We start from the raw sequence: 1,173 nt of genomic DNA, 5'->3' as shown, positions 1-1,173 counted from the left end.
ACCATATATACAGGTTCCCATGAGGAAAAAAAATCCATTTCTCTAGATTTTCATGGTTTCAACTACAAAGATAAGTTATTTTTTAAGAAACACAGGATAGCTTAGAATATATTACTGCATCTTATTTCCCTCTTGACAGTCTCTCCCCAGTTACCTTTTGTATCATCAGATCAAACCTATCAGTGAGGGTCTGCGCCTCACATACCCAAAGGCATCTCTGTCTTTGATTGTTCTCACCATTCCAGCATTGCAAACAATTTTCTGAAAACCCTGCTTCTCATTCATCAAGATTTTCATCTGTTCTTCCAGCCTGCAGAATAAAAGATAGGCTTGGGCTTTACTTACCCCAAGATAATGGCCATCGATAAACACAACAGGGAGTGAGGGAACTTCACAGACCCTCCTGCATCTTTCATCTAGTTCTTTTCCATAATCGCTGTTCAGAGCAATGTTTTTTTCTTCAAATTTAACTCTGTGATTTTGAAAGATCTTTCTAACCAGTTCGCATCTTTCAAAAGTGGTTCTCACCACACGAAGGCTGGTAGTATAAATTACTATGCGGCCAAATTCTGGCACAGTTGATACCTGGAAAAAAAAAAAAAGTACCAGTTACATTAAATAAACTGATAAAAGCTTCCAAGTATTTAGCAATTTCATTTAAATATTCAAGCAAAAATATGCATCTTGAAAACACAGTCTAACTTTTTTCAAATGTAAAGATGGAAGAGGAGAAACTAAGTTTTTGCAATCACCATCTTGAGGCAATTTAAGCAGTTTATCTAAAGGTGCAACGCTGCTTTTCTTGGAAAGTTTTGGAGATGGTGAATCAAGCCCAACCTTCTCAAGAAACAGATATATTTTAGATCCTGGTAGACTTCCAAATGTAAGTCATCACCTGTTTGTTGTTGCCCTGTACACAGAGTCATCCCTCCTTCCCCAAGCAGGAAAATACAATGTTGTGCCTTAATCCCTTCTCATCTATTAAAGCACAAATTCTTCAAAGGGGCAATAGTAACATGAATGTAGGTCTCCCCTGACCCTGTCATTTTTAGAGACATATGATTATCTTATAACAGTGACTTGTGTTTGTTGCCACAAACACATCCTGGTAGTACCCAGACTAAACTTGCAATGTCAGGTGCTGTTGGCAACCTCCTTTAAGAAGGGACAAGA

General features: G+C 37.9%; 1 protein-coding gene across 1 annotated transcript in view; it reads right to left on the bottom strand.

Moving 5' to 3' along the window:
- LOC106900294 (glutaredoxin domain-containing cysteine-rich protein 1) overlaps positions 1–585 on the bottom strand; it is a gene marked incomplete at its 5' end in the record, with an annotated part of 11,858 nt that extends 11,273 nt beyond the window's left edge. Inside the window, one exon of the mRNA XM_014962306.1 lies at positions 346–585. Coding sequence (XP_014817792.1) covers positions 346–585 — 240 coding nt within the window. The remainder of the gene's footprint in view (positions 1–345) is intronic.
- Positions 586–1,173: the final 588 nt, after the last annotated feature.

Source organism: Calidris pugnax, unplaced genomic scaffold, assembly GCF_001431845.1.
Source record: "Calidris pugnax isolate Ruff unplaced genomic scaffold, ASM143184v1 scaffold806, whole genome shotgun sequence".
Taxonomy (NCBI): domain Eukaryota; kingdom Metazoa; phylum Chordata; class Aves; order Charadriiformes; family Scolopacidae; genus Calidris; species Calidris pugnax.
Note: the sequence above shows the minus strand (reverse complement) of the source record. Positions and strands in the feature narration are given on the sequence as shown.